This window comes from Excalfactoria chinensis, chromosome 3 (assembly GCF_039878825.1).
Source record: "Excalfactoria chinensis isolate bCotChi1 chromosome 3, bCotChi1.hap2, whole genome shotgun sequence".
In the NCBI taxonomy this organism is placed as follows: Eukaryota; Metazoa; Chordata; class Aves; order Galliformes; family Phasianidae; genus Excalfactoria; species Excalfactoria chinensis.
The window spans coordinates 65,133,154-65,155,732 of record NC_092827.1 but is presented as its reverse complement, the minus strand read 5'-3'; the positions used below and the strand labels follow the sequence as shown (position 1 = coordinate 65,155,732).

The following is a 22,579-nucleotide window of genomic DNA, read 5'->3' as shown; positions in this document are numbered from 1 at the left end:
GTGATTCACATACCAGCAGACAGGCAGGTGTCACAATTAGTTTTGTGGTTTGTCACGGTGCTGAGAAAACACAAGAGCCAAATGCAGTCTGAGAAACTCATCATTGGCTCCTTTGCATTCTCTGTTCTTCAGGAGCTGCCTGTTGTTTCCAAACAAGAACGCTATCGTTTCAATCTTCCCCCGTTATTTTGAGGAAGCACACACAAACCCATGTGTCAGCGCTCCCTCACTGTATTCGCTCCACTCGACAGCTCGCTGAACGCGCAGACCAAGCAAAACACAGGGAGGCCTCAGCGGGCTCCCGAAGGCCCCGCCCCGCTGTACAGCCCAGCGCTCAGCTGTGCCGGAGGGCGGAAGTGCGGGCCGCTGCGAGGAGGTGGGCGCAGCGCTGTGCCCCTGTTACTTGCCCCAACCTCCTGCGGGCCGCGGTCTACAGGCCGCGCTGCGGAGAGGCTTAGGCGGCCCCGGCGGAGCGGCAGGTAAGGGGGGCGGCGGCGCCTGCCTGCTCGGCGTGTCGAGAAGGGCCGGCGCGAGGTATCCAGAGTGGGCTTTTTTCCTCTCCCCTTCCCTGGCTGACTGGCTTGCAAGGAACCAGGCAGGCGTGCAGGACTGGAGTCAGTGAGGGCGCAGTTTAGGCTAAATCTCGCGTTTTATGCTTTCGGTTCCCTATGGAGCTTGTTAAAGGACTGCCAAAAAGAAATAATAACATTGCCCAGAGTTGGAAAACTGTAGGTAGCACATAGGCATCAATTACGGTATCCTTCTATCACCTTCAGGCATCCCCGTGAGGTCTCTGCAGCGCTAGTTTTCTACGAAACGCATCTGTAATAAAGCCTGATGGATGTTGCTCAGGAGCAGCCAGGAAATCAAATTGTTCAGCACGGCACTAAAAGTGGATCAGCGCGTTGGTTAGTGCATGAGGAAGGCACGGAGCTGTCTTGCTTAGGACTTCCCCAGGAAGTTGGTTGGTGGAAAGCAAAGCTACCCCTAAAAGCACCACGCACCAGGGCTGCCTTGGGCTGGGTTATGGCAAGAAGAGGGGGGAGAGACCTGCTGAAGGGCTGCTATGATAGTGGAGGAATGGTTAGCCAGGAGAATGCTGGGACATACACTCTGCTCGAGCCAGGAGCGTTGCTTGAAATGAAATTAATGCTTGTGACTCCCAGCTTAGTAACAGGGCTGTCTGACTTGTTGCAGCAGGGTAATGCTTATTCCCTTGTTTGAAATTGTATTGAGCTCCTTTTGGTGCTTCTGGGTTCCAGGCAGGTGCCCTGTTTCCCAGCTGTTGCTGCCCGTACCAAACTGGTTGTAAGTCCTGTTGTTAATAACGTAAGTCTGCCAACAAATAACTTAATTATTTCTGCAGCTTCTTCTCTGAGTCTACATGTCTGACAAAAAGTAAACCAGGAAGCTTTTATGTAAGCTTTGTTAGACAAGCTAATTGTTAGAGACCAAAAAATAAAGTAAAAGACAAAAATAAAGGTAACTAGCAGCTAGTGCCTGAAAGAAGCATGCCTGGTATTTGCAAGACACTGTATTAAAACTTAACAATAAATGTGATGAAGTTTATCATAATAGAAAGAACAACAGTAACAACAGAATAGTAAAGTCCCAGTCTGTAGCAAGTAAGGATTAATTCAAATACAACATCTATAAACACAAAAATAAGGGAAAGAAGCTTCTTACCTTCAAAAGGTTTTAGGTATGCAAGGGGTGTTTCTCCCAAAAGATCTTTGCTCTTCCCTACCAGCCCTTAAATGGGGTCTGGGAAGGGGTGTATCCTGGCTCCACCCCTCCTGGTCACTCAGGTACATTGTGTGCACCTGAGCTCCCTGGGTTGGCTCTACTTTCCTATGAGGTGCTCAATCAGTTTCAAGCCCTAACTTAGCATTTCCACTACAGTTATAAAGCCAAATTCTTCCCAGTCATTGATAACTATGTGCAGGTAATTTTGTAATTAGTGTTGGACAGTGTTAATATAACTGGAAGTGGGCTTATCCTGACCTGATTGCTAACATGCGCTCTGTGTTTGTATCCAGATGTAGTAAACCAGGAATCATTCTGAAGCTATTTTTATTACTTGCAGTTTTATCCTGTAGGAAAAATGATTCAATAGACTGGAGTTTCAAATAGTGACTTTATGCATGTGAGCACATTTCATTTTAAAGTTGTAGGTTACCTTAACTACAGTCTTTTGGAATATTATGAATTTTTATATTTAACTTTTATAATACAAAATCTCTGTTCCTTCTGTAAAAATTACATTTCTTTGTGCCGATCCTCTTAAGTCATACCAGTTTGCAAAAGAGATGCCACAGTGCTTGCTAGTTTATTTCTTTTACAATTTACTTAGGATAGTCTTTTCCACCGCGTTGCCTTTCTGATGACAGCATGCGACATCATTGTCTCAGCACTTTCTGTTGGCTGACAAACGCTGTTGCTGAAGGCAAAGCTGAGTGTTATGTGAAGAAATCTTGTACAAAGAGCGTCTTCTTTTCATGCAACTTGAAGGGCTGTGAAAATGAAGAAGTTGGAAAGGATGTACAATAAAGTGTTAATAATTGCATGCAAATACATATCTGTGCTTCTATTTTTGGTATCTACGAAGCGTCTGTGTAGGAGGCATTTGAATTTTTTGACCTGTGCCATTTGAAAGTCACCTGTTGGTGAAATTTGGGTTATTTATTTTTTCCCCCTGATTGTTAGGCTTTACAGGGCAGTAAGTAAACCAGGCAGGTGCTTTTTTTTTTAGAGGCTCTTGCAGTTTTATAACATGAACAGGCACCAATTTGTTTTTAAGCAACAATTTTCTTAAACTTCAGTTTAGTAGCAGTGGTGGAAATGCTAAGTTACGGCCTGAAGCAGTGATTGAGCACCTGGTAAGAAGGTAAGGCCAACCCAGGGCAGCTCAGAGGCATGCAGTGTACTTGAGTGACCAGAAGGGGTGGAGGCAGGATGCACCCCTTCCCAGACCTCATTTAAGGGTTGGCAGTGGAGGCAAGGGTGTCTTTTGCTGGAGAACCCTCCCTACTTGAGGTCTTCTGAAGGTAAGCAGCTCTTTTCCTTCGTTTCTGTATCTGCTGTGTTTGGGCTTGTTCTTGTTTGCTGTATCTGAAGGCTTTGCTACCCTGCTGTTATTGTCTCATTATAGCTTTACAGTAGCCTGTCTTTGTTTACAGGCAGTTGCATTCTTAGGCATTGTACTTCACTTCCTGTGGCTTTCTAATGTCAGTCTTAGTTAATCCAACATGAATGTTTGATGTTAGCTTCAGAGTTTCTTTAATGAATTACTCTATGTGAGTTGATTATATGCTGGTATATAGACCATAAGCATCCCTGTTAATTGGAGAATGGCTCTGTTTGGACTATGTACAAGCTAAAAAAGAAAAACATTAGTATGGGGCAATTGTCATATTAGCTGGGAAATCTAGCGTGTCCTTGAAAGGCATCCTAATCTTACTTGTGGTTGTAAGTCTGTAGTGTAGGCTTCATGTTTTGTACTGTTCCTGAAGTACTTGTGTTTTTCTGTTTCTGCACTTGCAATGCTGAACATTAGAAAAGTAACAAATTTCTTCTTTTAACACTTTTTTATTTTTTGACAGCTACTTGATTAGCAAGATGAAGCCTGTTAAGCTGCACTTTTGGATTTTGGGTTGTTTTTCTATGGCATCATGTTGCTGGTGTACTTCAGATAAATTTCCTCAAAGGTAAGTTGTCATTTAAAACATGTGACTTTCACAGTTACTTCTTAAATAACCTAAATCGTTGTTCTTAACTGTCATTAGCCAAGAAGTGTTCTATGAGAACTATTGCTATGTTTCATCTCAGAAGTTCAGTTATTTCAAATACAGGCAAAAGATGATGTTTATTTTTCTAAGCAAGGATTTATTTATTTTTACTTTGCGCAAGGAAACTAAATGCTCTACATTGCTAGGGAATTGTTTTATTCAGGTTTCCTCAGAAGTAGTAAAGACCAGCTAGAAGTGTTAATAGCTTTCATTGTGGCACGTCTGAATTGTTCCAGAGCTATTTGGATAAATTATGTAGAACCAGACATGCATGTGAGTGCATAAGAGAATACATGGCTGCTATGAACTAGGAAAACCAGAGAAAAAACTGGTAAGTGATGTAATATGAGAATATCTCTACTTCAAGCTGAGAAATAGCTTTCTCATAGAAATTTTTCTATAGCACCCTTAGCATACGTAAGCAAAGGAGATATGAATGTTAGCTTCCAGAGAGTAACAAGTTATTTTGACAGTTCTGTGTGTAAAATGCTCTCAGTTTGAACAAATTGCAATTTTGTACCTTTTTTTTCTTTCACTTGAGATTTTTATCATGTAGTGTAGTGGCCTTACAGGTTTTCATGTCTTGTAATGTCTGAAGCAAGAGGTGTTTATCCAGAATGTCTATTCAGCTCTACTGGAAAACAAAGAATCTTCTGTAGAAGTGTCTAAAGCATGAGTTACCCTTCCATCACTTTTTTAAACGAAACTTGTAAACTTTTCTCCACGTAGGATTAAGACAGTACTTGAGTATCACTGAATTATATATCTCTTTATCAAGAAGCTTTGAAATACAAGTGCTTTTTTGTGAAAGATGAGGTTTTCCTTCTCTAGATCTTCCCTAAAATATGACAGTGTCACAACTTGTTAACTTTTAAAATGTTTTGAAATTATATAAGTAAGCATTTAAAAGCGTAGTGCTTGTGTGTAAAATGATAAACCCCAGAAATGCTTACTCTGTTACTTTTCATAGTTCTTACTTTTCGGAATTCTTAGTTTTATGTTGTCTGAGAGTATGGTGGTACTTGGATGAAATTACGTCTCTTGCAGCATCAACTGCATTGTTTGTAGTTATCTGTAGTTTGTTTTTCAGAGGAGCACTTACAGATCCAGGAAGGTTGTACGCCTTCTTTTCAGTTAATACACTCATCAATCAGAATTACAAGATTGATAATGTCCTAAGCGTGTATCTTATTTGGTGGTGTTGTAAAAGCTTGCTAGTAGATACATTCTGCTTTACATTTAGGAAAGTGTCCTCCATATCATAATAAATGGGAAGCATATGGAGCTAGTATGCAGATATGTTTAACAGTGAGGTTTCTAAGTATGATGTTTCTATGTAATTTGTTACTGTTTGATCCTACAGTGCTTGGTGTTCTTAAATATTACAGTAGAAGCTATAAATAGCAACTAGCACCAAAGTCAGCATGTTAACCTCTGTACATTGCTGGCATTGTGCTGCTAGCTGGAGGTGGTGTTCTTAATACTTGAGAAACATAGTTTTGTTCTTCCTTTCTACAGTGATGGCCATCTTCACACCTGGAAAAAGCTGTATCTTGCTCACCATTGGCCAGTGACTGTATGCAAGGTGAGATTTGTTTCATTCCCATTTATCTGGACAGAGGGAACCTTTGACAATAAATGCTTGAAAAGAGAATTAATAAAGCCTATTGAGTATTTAGTCTTGCTTGCATGCTTGCATTATAAAGATGCAACTTTTGCAGCTTTCCCTGTACTTCAGGGATGGGATTGTGATGTGTGCATATCAAATGTAATAGTTAACATGGGAGATGCTATACACTAAGCCTAAATTGCTTGTCACATGTTTTGTCATGTTTTGTTAGTCCTCAGCTTAACCCACCCTGAACTTTACCAAACTATGTAAGAAGACTTGCATGCTTTGTCTGCCTGACGAAACCAGATTAGTATTTGAACTGTCTCTTGCATGTTGAGGTATAACTTTAAAATGTTGGCTCCAAAGGTTTTTGTGATAACTCATCAAATACAGATTCTGTCTGGAAAAGGAGGGTACTGTATAAAGCTGTCATGGCAGATGTCTTTGAGCATTTCTGTACAAAAAAAAATGAACCCTGCCCTGCTTTAGAGGCCTCTATTGCTTGTTCTCATTTCCTGTAGCTGAAGACCTTGCCACCCAGCTATTATCATCCTATTATAGCATTATACCTGCCTTCCAATATATGCCTTTCAGGAATGTAGAAATGTGATATTTATGCACCTTTTTCTATTAAAGACCTGTTACCACCTTGTAAGTAAAACATTTTTCTTCTGTAGGCCTTTTCTGATATAGCTGAGTTAAACAGTATGCTGTTGTGATCAAATGTACTGATTGCGTACCCAGAGGATGATGCAGAAGCCTCAGTCTTGGGGACATGTCTCTGGAGCCAAAAAGACTCTACATCTGGGACACTTATTTATATTTTGAGGATTTTTTTGTGCTCAACATACTTCCTTATTTCTCACTTCTATTCCTGGAGCTACGCATAAAAGCAGTAACAGCAAAACTTGCTGTCAAAAACTTATGTGGAGAACTGGATATACTTAATGATAAATGTCAGGGGGAGATACCAACATGGAAACTTGGATGTATTTAGCTGAGACCAAGGAATGGCCAGTGGGTTGTTTGTTTGCTCGTTTTTGGGGGGATCAGAAAACTGAAGTTAAAATCATATGAAACAACATTTTGTGCAGTTTCATCTCCCTGAGTCACAGCAAAAAGGGAGATTCCAACTCTATTCCTATGAATGCTTTCTTTTTGTTCAGATTGCATGTTAACTTGAGTGGCTCCTAAATTCAATTTTGGATATATATACAAGATTATTCTGCATCTTCAGTGTATTTAGATGTGATTGCTGTGTTAGTTTAAAACTGTTTACATGATGAACATAAGGAAAAATGGTAGCTGGGTGAAGCAAACTGCAAGCATGTTGTATTGTTTAACTTAAACTCCTTTGATATGTTGTGCAAGCACTTATGAGTTGATGCATCTTGTGTAGAGGAACTTGATTATAGGCTGAGGACTTGGTTGCATAATGTGTTCTTGATAGGTGTGCTGTTGAGCTGCATCTTAATTCCTACCTATTTTGTATATATGTGTGTGGAAGAAATTGTTTCAGGTATTTGGATTCCTGAAAGGTCTCTTTGAAAATGTAGTGGATGTGGTTCATCATACCAGAAATTTGTGAATGTACCTCTCAGTTCATCCTATGCTTTAATTTGTATGTAATTCTGCTCAGCTCTTCAGTTTTAATACTGAGTGTGTTCTGCATAATTAAGCTGGAAAGTACTGTTTTAGAAAAGAGCTGTGGTATGGTTCAACTTAGATTTCTGCTCAGGAATTGGTGTGCATTCTGTTAGATGGAAATAGGAGCTGCAGAAGAGCAAATGAATGTGCTTGCCCTCCATTTTTGTGGAGATGGGCAGATCTTTAAATTCAAGAACTTACGAAGATAAATGTTATGATTGCAGCTTCTGCATCTTGGAGACTTAAAAAGAGACTAACTTTTGTGGGTCTTTCTCTTGTGAAATAGAGGAAATCTGATGCAAGTGTGTGAAGTTTGGTTCCTGCTCCAGATAAAATGGGAAGAATTGTAAAGAAGTGGGCACTAAACCCTGCTGTAATCTTTTTCACTATACATGTGCTGGTATTTTTCCATTGTACAATATTGATTTGAAAGGAAATTGGAAAACTACCATGGTTAGAACTAGAGAGGAGGGTGAATGAAGCTGTTGAAAGACCACAGTGTGTGACCTAATGTGATACAGATGGCATTGGGCGCACTGTGCTGCTGGCCTGCAGTGCAACACCAACATGGGGAACATGTAGAAGAAACTGCTAGCTGGGTTAGCTAGTTAACTCCTGGTGTTTCACAGACTTAAAGGTAAAATGATAATCTTTATTCACCTCTTCAGTCCACTGTGTTTCAGTGCTGGGCAGCTTGAGGCTTTTACTTGCTGGAAACAAGCTGTTGACTTTCAGTGCTCTGTTCTGAGTTACTTGGGGTACCCTGTCTGGTTTTGGGAGAGACTTAAAGATGTTGACTGTCTGACCACAATTAGGCTCTTTAGCTTTTCTTCTGGCAACAGAACGTTGTTTCAGACTGGAAACAGCATGAATGCTGATTCTGAATCTTAAGCCCTGACTGTGTCATCTATCTTGAAAAATGCGGTGGTGTTTCTTTTGTTTGGGAACGGTGGTTTGAAAATTGGGTAAGGAGTGCAACTGTTGTTCTTGTGCCTACCCCAGTTGAGGAAGCTTGTTATCTGTCAGCCTGCTTCTCAGGGGATGGTTAGTCACTAGCCCTTAACTTGCTGTATTCTGGGCTCAATAGCTGAGCTCTTTCAACTCCACAAAGCTTGTTTTTACAGGAGCAGTACCATTTATGTTTCCAGTGTGTGTTTGTAAGAAAGTTCTGCACAGCCTACAGTTTGGCTGCTACTGGCTTGTGGCATGTGGAAGGCAATTAGTGAGATTACAGGTCTCTAGCTGCATTTCTCTGTGCTCCACTCTTGCTCCTGCAACTCATAAAAGGCATTTGTGGCATAATTAAGGCAGGATGGGCAACACAGAACTGAAAAGGAAATATGATATTCTGGGGAAAGAAGGTCTGAGGAGGTTGTTATTAAATAAAGAAAATTGTTTTGGGACTTAATTACTAAGCAGGGTAATCAGGGAAAATACAGTCATGTTGTTCTGTGATGTATGAATGTAGAAATTTTGGTGTGCTCAGGAATATGTATTCTGCTCTAAACAATAGTTAATATGTAGGCTGTTCCACCTGGATTAGCAGAAATCTTGAGTGAAAACCTTAGTAGGAATGTATGTTGTCTTTGCTCTTCACTATTCCCTTGACTCAAAATAGTTTAAGAATACATTCTAATTTTTTTTACTTGAAATAAGTACTTAATTCTTCTGGCTACTCTTTGCATTTTCCTTTTTGATATACTAACAAGGCTACTCCTGGACTTCTAAAGATGGTTGTGTGCTTGTCCAGTATTACAGCTTATATTTATATTTTTTTATTCTGATGACTTTACCTCATGGAAGGATCTGGTGATGAGAAAAATAATGAAAACTGCCACCTACAATATAGGGTAAATGTAGAGCTAACTCCATTCATTTAGCATGGATCAGGCTACTTCCTATTAGCTCAGGATCTGTCCTTTGTCTTCTGTTCATACTGCCTGTTTGGGATGCTCCTGGTGTTTCTTTGATTGGTTTTAAAACTTTAGCTGTGGTCAACAGACATCAAGCAACACAATCTATGACAGCTTCAAGTACCTGGAATCAGTGATTTCAGCAAGCAGAAGCTCGTCTCTTCGAGAGAGCAATCTCTGATTGCTTCAGGCCACCAGCAAATGTGCTTTGTTTTTTTCTCTAAGCCATTCTCTCTGGACATGTATAACGAATACTTTGTATTTTTGTTTTCTACAGATGAGTGCTAATGATTGTCAAGACCCTCCAGACTACTGGACAATTCATGGACTGTGGTATGGTTGTAGGTTGTTTTAATTTCAGTCTGAAAAGAAAAAAAATCATACTAAGATGTTTAGGGCTTTTTTTCAGTGCTCATTCTGTTTTGATTGCTTCAAAAAAAAGCCTTTCTTTTATTGGAATCTGTTCTAATATAAAACTGATGTGAATTCCTGTATATCCTGTGAGTCACAGAGCTACAGAAATCTTTTCACTTGAGCATTTTGTTTATGTATGTCTTTATAAAATCACCAATATTCTCTAAGAGAAAGGGGAAGCTATTACTTCCCTCTTTTTTTTCCCCCAAGTACACAGATTTTGTTAATGACTCGTGACAGTATGTAAATATCTTAACTAAGCACAAATATTGTGAAAGTCCCAGAAAAACTGATTTGCTTCAAAGAAATCAACTACATGGCATTGATGTCCATGGCAGCAATTAAAAGGTTTTCATTACAAATACACGGAAAAATTCTCTATGGAAAGTTGGTGAACTGTGTGTCCTGGAAGGATGAACAGTATTATATGTAGATTTCCAATAAGTGTCTGATAATACTTGCTGAACTGTCACTTGGGGAACTCAGTGTTATCAGTGGCATGATGTGCACAATTCTAACAAGACGATTCCAATATCAGTGCTTCCTCTGTACGTTTATTACAGTGCGATGAACTGTAGGGCTTAATTGAGACTCTCTACATGGGAAATGTTTTAGCTATAATTAGTGTATTGCATTTTTTCTTACAAAACATCAGAAATGCTGATGAATGATTTGTATTTTAAAATCAAATTTATAGCTATAATCATAGCCTCAATTTTACATATGTTATCTCCCATCTTTAGTAATGGCAAATATATCTTTTTTTTTCTACTTTGATTTTGCTTCTCTAGGCCTGACAAAGGTGAAGAATGTAATAGGACGTGGCATTTCAACGTCACAGAGATTAAGGTATTTATTTTAAAACAAGAAACAAAACGTCATCCAAACAGCTCAGTGCCATTGCTTTTGTGCTTCCTATGTGCAAAATGCATAGCTCAAAATGCATCTCTGTGATTGTAGTTTGCTGACTACAACAGCTACTACAATCTTTCTTTTTAAAGACTCCAAAAGTTGATTAAGTGCTTCTGGTACTACTTGAAGTCACAGTGCCTGTGATCAGTAGCAGCTGTTCGTACTTGGTTTTGCGGATGTGTGGTTGAACTTGTTAAGCCACTTCCCCTGTAGCAAGAAAACATTAGGGAACATAGTCACTGAATCTCCAGTGGTAACCAGAATATGTGAAAAAGAGGTTACAGTCAGGTCATGGTTTTTTTGTTGTTGTTGTGCGGGGTTTTTTTACGTGTTAATTTATTAAAAATATCCATATCTGAATTACAGAACAGGTTAGATGGGATCTCCAGAGAGCGTGAGGTCCAACCCCACTTTGCTCAAGCAGAGACACCTAGTGCAGGTTGCCTGTGTCTAGGCAGCCTTGGTATACCTTCAAGGAGGAAGACTCTACAGCCTCCTAAGTAGCCTCTTCCATGTGTTTTTAAAGTGAGAATGGGAAATTTGATCCTACAGTGGTGAAAAGCTCTGTGATTGATCAATTTCTGCAGGGACAGGGGAAAGAAAATCTTGCTAGTCTGCGCTAATGCATTCAGATATTTGGGTATTTGCATCTGCCTGTTACCACCTCCAACAACATTTCCAGGATAACTGGGAGAAAGGACCTCTTTTTCTGCTGATGTTTCTCAGTGCTGCTGAAAGATAAGGCTTCAGTTTTAGAAAAAATACCAATTTATGTAGATTTTGTTAGAAGTAGCTTTTAAGCTAACAGGTCAGCTTATTAATAAAGTTGTGTTGTTTTGTAGGATCTTATGTCAGACATGAGACGCTATTGGCCTGATGTGATTCATTCATCTCTCAATCGCACTCGCTTCTGGTGAGTACAAACAAAACTCAAAAACAACTTTGGATATTATTTTTACCAAAAAGAAGTCAATGTGAGTTCTTTTTGGGGAGGTGTTATGTGTGAAAAGCAGCATCCAGAAAGCCACTGAAAGTGGTACATCTTAGTACATTGGGTTTTTTATTTTTTATTTTTCCTCCTCAGTTTTCTTAATATAGCATCTTCAGAACACAGTTTCTGAAGAGGGAGCTAAGGCAAAGGTTTTGAAGCAAACGTTTGCAAAAGTGAGTGTGAGAAAGTCTTTGTTCCCTTTTTCTTCAGGGAAGAGATGCATCTGCAGCTGATGTATTTAAATCTTGCACAGTGCATGTGCTATATGGATGTCAGAACTTAGCCACAAGAGCAGCTTGCAGATTGTTTCCTTGCTAGCTTCTCTGTGTTTCAGCCTGTGGGAGACCTTTCCTTTTGGGATTTCTCAACAAAAGGTGGAAAGGGAAAAATAGGATGCATTGGATGGTCCTAGTCATTTCTCTACAGACTTGTATTTCTTACTTTTCTAGCAGCCTAAAATCAGATCAACCAGGAATTTGTTTGGAGATCAACCTACTTGGCATATGGGAAGGGAGAAGGGGACTTCAGTCTCTCCTGACAATGTTACTACATATTTTTTTCCTTCTTTTCCTGTTCTTCTTTGCTTCTGTATCACCAGGTGCTTGGACAGAAGACCAATATGGATGTTTGAGGCTGCACAAGCTTCAGTTTGAGTGCATTATTAAACTAAAATCACTGGAAATTCCATGTGATTTGTTTTTGCTGGATCTACTGTGAAAATAATAACATTAGATAAAATATAGTAGCACTTAAAGCTACATGCTCTGCCTCCAGCTTTTTCAACTGTAATTACCTCTGGGACTTTCCTTTGGACTACTTCCTCCCTTTGTCACTAGGGCAGATTTTTGAAGGGAATGGATGTCTTTTAATATCCTTGCTCTACAGAAGGTCTTTGTCCTCCAAGTCTTAAAATGGTCTTAGAAGTATCTTACAGCAGTCTGAACATCAAAACTGTGTTCCCCCCCCCCCCGAAAAGTGTTCTTGCTTCTCTGTACTCTTGTCTCTGTGCTGGGAGAGTATGACTGTGTGTTTCAGTGGCATCGCAAGTTTATGCCAAGTTAAACTGTTAAGGGAATAAGAAAAATGTGTCCTAAATGTAGTCGTTCCCCCCATCCCCCCCAATGCCCTGAATGCTTACCTGTTCTGAAAGCATGTGCATAATAGTCCTTGTTTTACTAATACAGGTGCTTTGGTAGGCAGCAGATATGAGCAGATACAAAGATCTTTTGTTTCTGTTCAAGGTTAGTGAACTGTACTTATTTAATTACCTGGAAACATCCCTAGTATAAAAGTAAGCTAAAAGTTAGGCTAGAACACTGTAACTAGTATTTTGATTGACAGAGTAATTCACTCCCTCTCAGTAAGGTAACAAGCATGCTTTAATCGGCAATTCTAATTGCAGATTTTGTAAATGCAAGTGTTAAGCTGGTTGGAAGCCAGTAAGATCTCATACGCCTTAGTTCAGTTAAAATAGGGTATTTACTTCAATTTTTAAAAAGTATCTAGTATAAAAGACAGAAATGAGAATCTGAAAGTAAAATGGAGATTTTCATTGTAGAGTGTGGGCACCTTAATTCTGTAAAGAAAAGAAACAGTGACAAGCAAAATGATTATTGAGTATCTTAGTATGTCACATCAGGGTTTTTCCAAGACTGCCCTAATTGCTTACTGTGCTTCTGCTTGTGTTTACCTCTTACTTTTTTCTGGCTTAAAGAAGGAGATAAAGATTTTTCAAGGGGATTAAAGAATGGCTCTTTATGCCTCTGTAAGGATAACTGTGCATCTCTGTTCACCTTGTTTTCTTGTGAACTGTGGCATTTGTTACCCAATAGTTTGAACAGGATAGAATGCCTTATAACAGGATGTGTGCTTTGCATCTCAAAACTTACTATCTGAAAACACTCTTTTAGGGGAATTTTTGTTGTGTTCATATAATTCTATGTCTAAAAATTTCTAGGCCAAGAGAATCCCCTTCAGGATCAGTTTATACATTTGATACAGCAGAGGGAATCTGTGCTTACCCAGGACAGCTGGGTATCCCTCATCTTAAACACTCTGTGGGCAGCTCTTGCAGGTGTGGGTTCTTACAGCACTGAACCAGTTTTCAAGCTGGGTGACTTCTGCAGTTATTGGACCCACCTGACATGTGTCCAGCATTGTGGGCTACATCTCTCAGATGCTGAGCTTGGGGAACTCTGTCCCTGTTACATTTAACAAGACCCAAAATCTTGTCGTTGTTGTTTTTGTTTTTTTTTTTTTTATCACATAGTTAAGTTTTATCAGTTTCATTCCTTTGCATTTCTTTTGTCACTTACAGCTCCACTTGTAGAACTTAGCTGTTAGATATACTGGTGTACTATTTGTATCTTAAGATCACCATCAGGAAAATGGAGAAGGACAAATTGTATTGTGGAACCCAATCTAATGCTGTAAGCCCCACTACTGTGTGCCGGTGGAAGTACTTGTGTTCCACAATGCAAACAAGGTCAGAAAGTTGTTGACAGCTAACACGTTGTCTGTGCTACTGCCTAGCTTATGAGTATGAAGAGGTATAGAAGGGAGGATGACCTTCACAAACACAGGTGGCAATGTTCTGTGCATCTGTGTGCTACCCAGCTGAGGCTCAAGCACAAGGGCATTGTCTAATTGTGGCTTATGTGAAGGATAAGTCTCAGTGGATAGCATGTTCTTTCAATTTCTAAACAACTCTGTTTATCAATCCTTTTTTTCCTGCACCTTGTTTAGCTGCGTCAACTTGTGTTTAAGTGGAAGAGATGAAGGTGAAATTTCATACGCCTGTGCTGGATGGTCAGAATTAGCTGTATCTCTATCACATTGTTTTTTCATGTGGCTGTGCTGCAAAAATGAAATTATATGAAAAGAAGCATAATCTTAAAGTTGCTGTAATAGTTTTGTAGTGACTCTAAACTCACTCTCAACTCTAGAATATTCTCAAGACTGGAGCAAAACATTGAGTTCTGTGTGTCCTTGTCTTGCTGCAGCTGATGGAGCTTGGAGAGAGTCTGTGGGTAGCTCTGTGCCTTTTCATTTAGCATCTCACTTTGTGTGCAATTATACAATTGTGCAGTTATACAATTATACAGTTGATGATTAAACAGATCTTTTGTATGAAAGATTATCATAATGGAAAGATAATCTGTGATAAATGGAAAATGCTCACTGATGTTGAAGGTTTGCAGTAAACTCCACACAGGAGTGATCTCCAGAGAAAGAGATCCTGCCTTAGTGGTAGTCATCCCTTAAAAGAGATCTGGGAGAGGTGGAGCCAAGCTCTACCCCTTCTGGTAGCACAGCTGAATTACCTTCACCTGTGCTCCCACAGCTGACTCACTGCTTGCATGCTTGGTGGTTAATCAGAGTTTCAGGCTGTGATCAACAGTTTCTCATACTCTTTGCAACATTCAAACCTAGAAAGATAGTGCTGAATTTAGGGGAAAAAATAAAAATGTTTAGTGGGATAACAGGTAGAGACCAGAACCGTTACAAAGTGACTTTAAGACAAACTCTTATATGAAATGTATAGCACAACACAATACTAATCTGCAGTGTCCCACGTTCATGCTGTTATTGGAGCCACCATACAATCTTTTCATTTTTCTTCTTCAACTCTTACCCTTGTTTGCAAAGTTTTTCTCTTGCAGCTGCCAGTATTACGGGCAGCTTATTTACACATTTGTAATGTGGCTTACTGCCCAGGGGAATTTTTCCTTAGCCTGATGCTACAAACCACAATGAGGGACTTTAGCTTTTTCTCTCACTATCCTTACAGGTTCAAAAGCTCTTGGAAAATGCTTCTAATAAGAGAAATAAATGATGCTGTAAATAATGTTTTATAAAACTTGAATTTTCATTTCTTCCTATAGGAAACATGAGTGGGAGAAGCATGGCACTTGTGCAGCCACGCTTCCAATCCTTGATTCTCAGAAGAAATACTTCAGTAAAACCTTGGAACTCTACCAGCATGTTGACCTTAATGGGTATGTTAATGAACTCTATGATCTGCTCTTACTTCAGACAGTTTCTATAAATTTATAATCTGATTTAAGAAAAAAGTCTAAAAATCTCATTGCATAAAAAAATTTATATATAATATATTCTCTCTATGTATGTGTATATATATTCTATATATAGTATAGAAGAGGTTTTCTGCTTTGAGAAACGTGTCTATGGTTGCTTCAGTCTGGTAAGGCAACATGCTTCGTAGTCGCCTTTTAATGCAAGCTGTTAAACTTTGAGAAGCTGTATCAGCTGTATTTTACCAACAAAAACTGTGGCAATTGTAAACCTCTAAATCAAGTGTCAAAAGCTTCAGGTCTCAGTTGTACTGATACCTAAACAATCTGCTGTGTTTAGAAAATGTTTTTGTGCTCAGAGGAAAGGGCAAGCTGCAGGCAAACTTGTGTAGAACATCCTGGGAAGATGTTGAGAGCTAACAGTAAGGAAGATTGTCCAGAAGTGCAGTGTTCAGTTGGTGTGTACAGCTCTTAGTTTTCCTTTCAGAAGTAACCACCGTCTGACATTCTTGCTTTGTCCTAAGAACTGATTTCTCCTAATGGTTCCAAAGCACTGGCAATTGCAGATACAGTACCTTGATAGAAGTGTTGGAACTTGTCCAAGTATTGTATGAACATATCGTGGCTACAAATGAATATCGAAAGTCCAGAGTCCTTCCCTGGTCAATGTTTATTATGGATGGGAAAGCATTTGATTTGGGCTTCTTGTCCATGAAACATCCTCTTGTGTAGAAAGACTTAATCTGAGAGATGAGAAAAATTCTCCTTTTGTATTTAGAAACATATATATATTGTAAAAACAATCTGGCTCATATTTTGTGAGTGTCTTGTCCAAGCAATCTATTAAATAGTCTTACTTTATGTACACAAAGGAATTATCTTTTTTTCTATCCCACTCATGTTTTTGCAGGTGTCTTCTAAAACTTAATCATGTTTTTCTAGACACAGTGCATGTTGTATATTGTGTTAAAATTAGCAATATCTGATAAGCCAACTGACAAAGTAGCTGTGTGACTAGAACATCTTACAGATGGCACAGTGACTGATTGTGTGGCTCTAAATCAGCATGTGTAGTGGAAAAGAATTGAAACTGAAAGATCTTGATGTTAATTGCTCATAGATTACTCTTCACTGAGGGAGGGAATGAAGCACCCATGTAATTTAATCTTTGCTGAAAAATGATTGCTAATGTTCTCACTACTTCATTTATACTTTTTTGAGCAAAAAGTAGTGCTAAAATGATTACAAGTTTCCTAAAAGATCTTAATATTGAGGGCGTTGTACAGGCACCTGTAAAATGATAATAGAGCATTGTTTCCATTAGCAAGTAGACTATTATACAGTTGGGTTAGATCTCCCCGGTGCAGAATTTGACCTTGAAAGGGCTGAACATTATTAGCTCTCATCCTGAGAGATGTTGAACATTCCTATGTACTGCTGAAGAAGCAAAGAAGCTGTTATTCTAAGGCTCCTGTTAGGTCCTGAGATTTGTTAGCAGCTGGAAGCATGAACTTCCCTCAGGGCTGCATCTAAAGGGAAGGGTGTATAAGCAAGATGTTGTTGAGAACTACTTTGTTGCTCTTATGTGAGCAGCTGTACTATTAAAAACCGTACATAGAAAGTGATTTTTAGAAATGTTTCTAACTGACATCAGTGTTAACTCAGATCCTGTGTCCTCGTTGTGTCCAGAACACAGGAATATGGCTTTATGCAATGTAAGGGTGCTCTATTGGCTCTCAGCAGTGCAATTCAAAGAACCAGCAAATGACAGCAGCATAGTCCTCTACTTGTTTCTGAAGACTTGTCCCTCTCCTGGTATCCTCAGAGTAAGGTATAACAGTGGGTTCTTGCTGACCCTGCAGAGTTAGTGGGAGGTTTCTTTTAAGAAAAGAATGAAAGACAAGTTTCCCTTTCTCAACCTAATTTTAAGTTATCACTAACATTATTAATTTACCTAATGCCTGTAAAGTTATATTTCTTTACAAGAACCATGAAAATGTTTTGTCTTTCATTCAGTTTTCTCCTGAAAGCTGGGATAAAGCCAGGCAGTACATACTACCAGGTAAGAAATGACCTTCTATAAAAGCAGCATTGCATGTGTATACTTCTTTCAGCAGAAGTTATGTTATTTCTAGAGAGTAAGTGATCCTTTTTTGTGTGTTTTAATTAAAAAGTTGTACTTTATCATAAACCTTTTGTATACTTTGAAATGTCAGGTCTGTTGGAAAATGTGGTAGTGACTTATTCATTTTTATGGGCTTTTTAATTTTTCAGATGGCTGCTATAAAGGAAGTGCTTACGAAATTTTATGGTATTACACCAAAGATCCAATGTCTTCCTCCAGAAGAGGTAACAAAATAGATAAAACCAAACACACACACACAAGCCCACAAAATAATCACTTTCAAACAAACACATTTTATCAAAGGTTTTAAAAAAGCAAAAATAGTGAAAAATATGCAGCAGAATAAAGCACAGAGTGTTCCTTGTGTGCATCTCCTTAGAAATCAGGTGTTGCTCAGCTCTTAGAATTGAGTTCACAAAAATGTTACTTGCATTCTGGCACCACTGAGTTCAGTTTATGTTACTGTTGATATAGCTGTTTCTTAACACAGAAATATTGTTAATGGATAGAAGTGTCCATTCTTTATGCCATGGCTTTGTTTTTAGTGTAGGTATCCAGACAGTGGGAGTTCGGGGATTTTAAGCCCTATTTGCCCTAAACTGTGAACAGGCATCTCCTACAGACTGCTATACTCATTGGGCTAGAGGTAAACGGTATCTGAGTACTTTCTGCTGCTGCTGCTAAAGCTTAATTGCCATATAGCAAATTCCCAGACCCAGTAAGAATGAGCTGAAAGGAGCCAGTTAATGTATTGCCCTTGACACGGGTACTGTCCATGAAATGCAGTCTTTCTTTGCTGTGAATGGCTTATGTTTTGCTTGAAGTTATTTGCTGTATAGAGCCATTCAGAAATAAAGCAGTTTAAAGGTTTGTTTCTGAGCTTGTTCTCAAAAGTCCCTATCTGAAGAGGTATGAAGTTGTTTTGATGGTCACTGGTTCGGTTTTACCTTTTGAGCCATTGTGGTCTAATGTTTCCATGTCTTTGTGTCTTTCCTTGCCAAGGATTGTACTGTGAATCACAGTACAGTGAAGAATGTAGTACATAAGGCTTTGTTATAGCATAAAGTACTCGTTCTCATTATCTGAACTAAGAATGCTTTTGAAGGAGCAAAATAATATTCTGAACAATGTGTGGGTAGGCTGCATAGTTATCACTTTGTTTCCTCAGAGGTGATTCTACTTTAAAAAAACCCACAAACATGCACAAAAAAAAGCCACAAAAAGCAGCAACAACAGCAAAAAAAACTCCTACAAGATAGCTCTCCCTCTTCTGTAGATTTCTTATTTCAGCTCAATAAAAGCAGTTTACCAGAGTTATGGCCCATACACAGACAGCAGTTTTATGAAAACTTCCCGAGATACAGTTGCTGATGAAGTTTAATAGCTCTTATGTTGTCAGCTCATCTGCTTTAGTAGTACCCTGAGGTTCTTATACCTCAGAAGTTGTTTCATGTGAAAAGGAATTTGAGATTAAAATCATTTCCAAATGTATTTTTATGTTACTCAAACGAAAGAATAGGAGTTGAATGCAGCAATTCAGAAGGACGCAGTCACTTTTGTTCATTCTCAAGGGTTTCAAAACAGGTCTTTTTTTCCACGTACACTTTGTTATGTGCGTGTTCTTTGCAGTGTTACCAGTCTCCATTCCTACATGAAAGAATTCTTTATTTGTGCCCAGCGTGTTTTTTGTTTTGTTTTTTCAGCCTGTTCTGCAGTCCAAAAGTGATGTTTCCACTAATTCTGGCAGCCTACTTCTGTATTCCTTTCAGTAGAAACCAGTATAAAACCCAGTTTGTTTGTTTTTCTTGTTTGGAGATCTTTCTTTGCTTCTGTTCCTGTCCTATAACAGAGTTTGTGGAAAGTGCCTTTCAGGTCAGGCATATCCTTTAATGTTCTCAGAGTTCATCACAGCTCATCACAAAGGTGAAGAGCTTCTGTGTATTGGGCTAGTTTCTAAATTTTCCATGATATTTCTTAATAAAGCTTACTAGTTAAGCACATTCATGGAATCACAGAATCACAGAATTGTATTCCCCAAACTGTTAGTGAATTCAAGCACTGGAATGTGTTTGTCTACTTGTTCCTTTTAGACAAATGTTTTATATACTGTTTGGAGTTGATGCTTCTAGTACGTGTTTCTTCACGATTTTCCAAAGGCAGTTGTACAAGCAGGCACTGCTGTATTTGATAGGCAAGACAATATGCTTGACAAAATGGTTCATTTTCTTCCTGTAGCATGCTGATCTCATTCCTTATGTTTCTAGGGTGAAAAAGCACAAACACTTGGTCAGATTGAGTTCTGCTTCACCAAAGAACTGAAGCCAAGGAACTGCACAGAGCCGAAGGGTGAATCCAGCCGAATGCACACCAACTTGCAGCCTGTAACTGAGGAGTTATCTGTCTGCAACGACACTCTTCCAGTCTATTATCCTCCTTCAACAAAACAAGTTAACAGCAATCCCTTAAAGTCATACCTTGGAAAGTAATTTTGACTTTGTAATATTACAAAACCTTGCCTGTATCAGGTATACTGAGAGTGTTTTTGCTGGGGGATGGGGAAAAATAACCACCGAAAACTGCCTTGGCCATTAAAAGAATAGTTTGCATTGTAATACTAGCTATGTAGGCCTAAGTCTTGAATTTCTGGTCTGATACAGATGAAATCAGAATCTGATTTACAGCTTTGTCTGTACTTCTTGGCTTATTTTTTAATTGAATCAGTGTTCAAATGAGCTGTAACTTTGCAGTTCAATCTGCCACATCAGCCACATGTTTTTGGTAGTAACTCAGGGAAGTTAAGTCATTCTTTGTTTTAAAAAGATGCTTATCAACTTGAGATGACAATGTATTGTAAAATGGAAGAATTTGAGACCTATCTGGAGCTTTGTGTAAATATGTTCTCCAGAAGCACTGAATAAAGGTCACATTTCGTAGCATTAAACATTTCCTCATTCAGATCACAGGTGCCCAAAAATGACAGCCTTTTAACAGCAGCTACCTCTTATTGGCATCTCTGTCAATGGAACCCCAAGACTGTATATGCGGCCTCACCTGTTTGTTAATTTGGTACAGTGTCATACACCATTGTGAAGAGTGACTGATTTTAAATTGTCTGTGATTACAGGAGAATAATATTAGGTTCTAGAAGCAAATTCTTAATTTTTAACAAAATTGGACATTTAGCACTTCCACAGAAGTTGGGAAAAAATGCCTAAGCTTCTGTTTAAAAATAAGGTTATCATGTAATCACTTGGTTCTAAGAAACAGCTTTTTATAGGTAAGTAGTAAAGACTGCAGGAATTTCAGTGAAAAGTACAAATGTACAATGGTGTTTTTTTTATATCATAACAATAACAAGCCACAGAGTTGCATGCTTCCAAATAAGACCGATTTAGATGCAATCCTTTACACAGTGTTATGGTGATGCAAGTGTCTCAAATTGTCATAGAAAGACAATTACGACTCAAAGAACCATCTGTTAGAAGAGTGTATTACTGCAAAAATAGTAGAAGCAGCACTAAGGACAAATTTATGATATCTTCTAGGTTTAGAAACCATTCATGTTTATTTTACTTGTCCCGGTACCTCTCCTTTGAGGCTGTTACCTTCCCATTCCAGAGTACTGTGGTTTGTTGTATTTTTTTGGGGGGGTGGGGAGGGGTTCAGGTCCTCTCTAGAGATCTGAATTTTTTGTTATTGTTTTTAATACATGAGAATGGGTTTGATCTGCATTTTAGTTGTCTGCATTGCAGTAAACTGAGGGTTTTTCTTTCAAACTTTGTTCCTGAGTTGAGGACTGTACTGGAGTAACAGATCTGAAGTACTCTATACAGCATTTAAAATCAACGCAAAAGAAGTTATTCTTTTATTCTTTCTCCCTATGCCATTATTGTCTTAATGGAAATACTTGAAATTGACATAAAAAATATGTCAAATTCTGAAGGGAAAAGGCAGAAGATGCAACATGTGGTACTTGTTGTAAAGAGGTATAAATTCACTGCTGTTTGAAATATGTTAGTGTTTATGGGTGAACTAGTTTCAAGGGGCATACGATATTGAGGTAGGTGGGTTGTTTTTTTTCTTTTCAGTGTCTTTTGGTTGGCTGAAATTCACGCTTACATCTTTATTGAAGTATGGAACAGGATGAATCTTGCTTTTGACTGTGTCCACAGGGTTTCTACCAAATTCAGTGAGAATTTGCATGCGTTTCTGAGCAGAAGGTGATTCAAAGACCAGACGTTTATCTATTGTGCATTGGTATTTTTGGCTGTGTTTCAGGGAGTGCTGTGATGATCCCGTACTTTCTCCGGGGTTGACTTTAATAACTGTGTAATATTCTGATAAACAGCAGATGGCACTTTATAGAATTTCTATACGCATTTATGTTTGTATACGCATTGTATATAACGTGTATTTGCAACTAAGAACACCAATTCATCATTGCTTTATTCAGGAACTGGGTAAGAAATTGTTACTAGTTCAAAAGCTAATAAACACTGCATAATCACAAGCAGTTCAGGTAAACAAAATTCTTCCGTGTCTGTTTCAGCAATACCAGGTTTCCCACTGTTCCATCTATGGTACTGTGCAGAGCTTTACTCTTGTGTTGTTGATACTACCATCCATTGTGGTAGTCATCTAACGCATGAAGGTACAGAACAAGGTTAGGATACTACTGTGGTGTAAACCATAGAAAGTTGGGATTGCTCTGCTTAGTTCCTGTTTCTGAAGCTGGTAGCCAGCTATCAGTGTGTTCTACTGAGTGCAGTCAGCAATGAATAACATTATCAGGTGATATTCGTAGTACAATTTTAAATATCCATGGTAACAAATGGTACCTGAATTATTGCATGTGAGTACTGTGTCTATCTGGTCTTCCTACTGAATTCCAAGAAACACCACTTGGTTCAGTATAGAATCATAGAATCTCTAGGGTTAGAAAAGTCCTACCAGATCATCCAGTCCAATGTCCATCTGTCACCAGTAGTTCTCTCTAAACCATGTCCCTCAACACAGCATCTAAACATTGCTTGAACACCTGCAATGTCAATGACTCAACTAAGAAAATGGCACTGAAGCTTTAAGGGATATGGCTTAGCAGCAAGACTTGGTAGGACAGGCTGATGGTTGGGTTTCATGATCT

At 38.8% G+C, this 22,579-nt stretch overlaps 1 protein-coding gene across 2 annotated transcripts; it reads left to right on the top strand.

Annotated features, from left to right (window-relative positions):
* The first annotated feature begins 89 nt into the window (after nucleotides 1-89).
* Nucleotides 90-21,957, top strand: RNASET2 (ribonuclease T2). 2 transcript variants are annotated; one of them, XM_072333535.1, is made up of 10 exons: nucleotides 90-479; nucleotides 3,603-3,707; nucleotides 5,307-5,373; nucleotides 9,238-9,293; nucleotides 10,166-10,223; nucleotides 11,129-11,199; nucleotides 15,162-15,275; nucleotides 17,328-17,373; nucleotides 17,586-17,660; nucleotides 19,701-21,957. In XM_072333535.1, exons 1-10 carry the CDS (start codon nucleotides 211-213, stop codon nucleotides 19,920-19,922), a joined length of 1,083 nt encoding a protein of 360 aa, XP_072189636.1. In that variant the 5' UTR covers nucleotides 90-210; the 3' UTR covers nucleotides 19,923-21,957. The 2 variants fall into 2 exon arrangements, with proteins under 2 accessions (XP_072189636.1, XP_072189637.1); XM_072333536.1 differs by lacking the exon at nucleotides 90-479 and adding an exon at nucleotides 2,927-3,047.
* Nucleotides 21,958-22,579: the final 622 nt, after the last annotated feature.